This window comes from Aphanomyces invadans (genome assembly GCF_000520115.1).
Source record: "Aphanomyces invadans strain NJM9701 unplaced genomic scaffold supercont1.4, whole genome shotgun sequence".
NCBI lineage: Eukaryota > Oomycota > Saprolegniomycetes > Saprolegniales > Verrucalvaceae > Aphanomyces > Aphanomyces invadans.
Window position 1 is genome coordinate 920,888 of NW_008580149.1, and position 3,572 is coordinate 924,459.

The window sequence follows — 3,572 nt, forward strand, 5'->3', positions numbered from 1 at the left end:
CCAGCAAATTCAAGAGCTCAGCTTCGTCGGATGCGCTTCCCAAGGCATCGTCCAGCCAGGCTTCAATGCCATGGCCGTACTTCTCCCCATATATTTCCTGAGCCGTGGCTTGACAAAACGCCACCGCGCCCATGAGCACCCGATTGGACTCGACCATCTCGTCAACACCCATAATGGTGTACGCTTCCCGAGAGTCGGGATGCAATGGAAGTTGCCAAAAGCCTTTGAACCAGTCGACGGCAAAGAAACAGCTCTTCCCGACGAGCCTTGCCATGACCACTTCTAACACAGGCATAGGCCAATGCATCGGCTCCGTCATGGAGTTTGGGCCCCGCGTGTCCACAGTCATGCGGAATTTCCCGTCCTTCTTGGGAACAATACCAAGGTGAGAGGACCACCGCGATCAAAGGGTACGGCGAGCCAATCCAGCTTCTACAATTTCTGCCAGGTGGCTGCGCAAGTAGTCCGTTTGCAAAGGAGAATAGCGCCGTGCCTTGCACGTGGTCGGGACGGCATCTGGCTTGAACCGAACCTGCAGGGGGTCGACGGCTACGGGAGGATCGTCCTGGAACTGCACCCGGAAGACTTCTTCGAATTCCCGGAGCAGGTCATGCAACCGAATAGCGCCGGATTCAGACAATCCCTTGCATTGCGCTTCTTGAACCTTCTGCTCCAGGATGCGGCGCACTGCGAGCTTGGGGTTGCCATTGATGGCCGGGACGTCGTCCTCGAAATCATCGAGGTCTCCTGATTCAGCCAACATCTGTGCGTAACGTGCCTTCAAAGCGCGCGCCGCAGATGAGGCACCCTCGAAGTCTAGCACCGAGAGGTCACCCAAATCGTAGGCGTCCTGCGTTGCGGAAGCTGTCTTGAGGAGGTCTTCAGTCGAATACCCTAGTGCCTCCATAACAGGACGGCCAACAGTAATGTTCAATCCCGAGTCGGAAGTGTCCACCCAAGCGCTCACGTTCTTCAAAACCAACGGCGCCTCCCCCGTCAAGAGAACCAGCTCGGGCAGGAGCACATGCTTGGACAGGGACAACAGTCCGCCGCCAAAACCCTCCATGACCTGGGGCGTGGGCAACTCCTTCGCCTGAAGATCTACGTTCGAATGCAGGGCGATGAGGTCGATAAGACCATTGGAGAGAAGCATCCCGGGATCACTTCCCGAGTCGATCAACGTTGAGATGGGCTTCTCCAGCGCGACTCCAGGGATCTCGGACCAGCAACATCCGTCAGCTGGCTGCTCACTCATCCAACGGAGAGACTTCACGACCTTTGATTTGGTCGGCTTCCTCTCCTTCTTCTCGGCCCATTCACCCTTCCGCTTGTCCCGGATCGCTTTCTTCTCAGCATCAGAGACTTCAACACAGGCTTCAATCCTGTGATTTCCGCGACATGCCCAACAACTTGGCGCCTTCTTGATGTCCTGGCGGCCAGGCGTTCCCGAGGAAACGGTGTTCATCAAGGCCTTAACATTCCTTGGTGCAACAGAGCCGGCCCGGGACGATTCGTCTCCCGAAGTCTTTACGATCCCTGACACCTTGGCGGCCCGCGTGAACTCGAGTTGCGCAACCAGCTTGACCTTAACAAACGCCATGAACTGGAGCACTGAATGTCAAAGGTGCTTCTGGTCCAAATCAAGGTGGCTCTTAATGACTGCCTTGAGCGCGGGTGGGCGAAGCCCTTCCACCAGCGCCTTCACAGCCGCCTTGGGATGCTTGGTATGGAATGACATCATGTTGTTCCTTTCCAACAGAGACCAGTATGAATATACCCACTTGTCGTAGCACCGATCGGCGTCCAGCTCTTTGTCATCCATAACGACAGACGACTTGATCTTCGTCTCGAGATCGCCGTAATCGGGACCATGGTAATCGAGGGCGTACTGGAAGTATGCCATCCACTCAGCATTCGTGACCGATGACGCCTCCTTCCCTAGGTGCATCATGGCAGCAAACTGCTTCGCCTTCGCGTCAATGCAGGTGCCAATAGGTCGAATGCCGAACTTCGTGCCCAGGGCCAACGCCGCTTGAGCACATTCATTGCAGTACCATGGTATTGCTTGGCAAACGTCTTGCGGTGGTCCACCGAATGTCCCGTGTAACGAGGGGCTTTCGGTGCAGCGAATCCACTGAGCAGAGGGACCATTTGCTGGCGACCCGAGAAGGCACTCCTCCCCGAATCCACTCCCGTAGTCGATTGAGGCCAACTTCCAGGTGGTGCAACCCCAGGAACATTGACATCTCCAACACGATTTGCATCGCTCCGGCCACGACTCATCTCAACCTTAAGAGACTGAGTCCACGCCATGCGCTCGCGTTCCATCGCAGCTTCACCCTCCCGGTCACGGCGCAATAATTCGGCAACTTGAGATTCCAACTGCCGAGATACTTCGAGGGCCTTTCGGGCCTCATCAGTAGCGATTTGTTGCTGTGTGTGGTAATGCTGCAACTGTGCCTCAGCCTGTGCCACCCGCATCGCTTGCTCTTCTCCGGCTTGTCTAGCCGCCTTGAGCTCTTCTTGCAGCGCAAGTCCAGCGCTTTGCATTGACTCGTTCTTGACAGACACCCGGGCGAACTCCGCAGCCTGGCCAATAATCTGTTCGTCCCGTCGTGCTCGTTCCAACACAGCTAGAGCAGGATCATCTACAATCTGCTTATAATGATGATGCACTTTTTGGGAGTGGACCATCACTGGAAATGGACCAAGCGACGGTCGAGTTTCATGAAATGGGGCTGGAACCGGCACTCGGCTCAACAACCTCAACGGAGGATCTTCGGCTACCACGAGCCTGTCCTCCACGCCACTCATAGAGGACGTAGTCTCGTCTTCATAGACGAGGTCTTCAATCACCTGGCGTCTTGCTTGGAGATCGATCCCGGGCTGTGCTTCGCCATCCCGGTAGTACCCTCCGTCTGGGAGCGTACGGTCAGAGAGCTGATCGTTGGAGCCTTCCATCGACCAGGAGTACTTCAGCCGCGATAAACGACTAATAAATTTATTGATGTGTTCCGGCTCGCGCAGCGTCCGGCAACCACTGCTGAAGTCCGCGACCTTGGGCAAGGGACAACCTTGCTTGGGGGCGCGACTCAAATGAGAAACTGATGTATTAGACAGATTCTAGCGGCCTGGTAGGTCGCGACAGAGGGACGTGGAACAACAGAGCAAATGGAGGAGTTGCAATGAACGATAGAGCAACTGGAATCCGGGATGGGTTCTGAACCCGGCGACACAACTGCCTTGATCCAGCACAGGCTGGGGGCTGGACAACACGTAGAGGATGCAGACACACACAACACCGAGCACTGATGGCTATTGCTACCCAACAATTGAGGTGGGCAAACACAAATCCCTCGGCACTCTCCTCACGCGTTGTTGGGCGATCGTTTCAGTCTCAAAGTGGCCCAGATTCAAAACGATGGACAGCCACACAACAGGAGCAATGTATTCCAGTGGACAGGACACACTGTTGACGTCTGAGGGAATCAAACGCATGACGACATGATGGCGAGTTTCAAACTGTCGAGGGAGAATGCGTGGTGTGTATAGTCGGAGTTCTTTTTTGCTTG

At 55.4% G+C, this 3,572-nt stretch overlaps 1 protein-coding gene across 1 annotated transcript; it reads right to left on the reverse strand.

Moving 5' to 3' along the window:
- Positions 1–403: 403 nt before the first annotated feature.
- On the reverse strand, positions 404–2,961 carry H310_02779 (hypothetical protein; the record flags this gene model as incomplete). The annotated part of the gene is made up of 3 exons (XM_008866415.1): positions 404–1,603; positions 1,661–1,938; positions 2,055–2,961. 3 exons carry the CDS (start codon positions 2,959–2,961, stop codon positions 404–406), a joined length of 2,385 nt encoding a protein of 794 aa, XP_008864637.1.
- Positions 2,962–3,572: the final 611 nt, after the last annotated feature.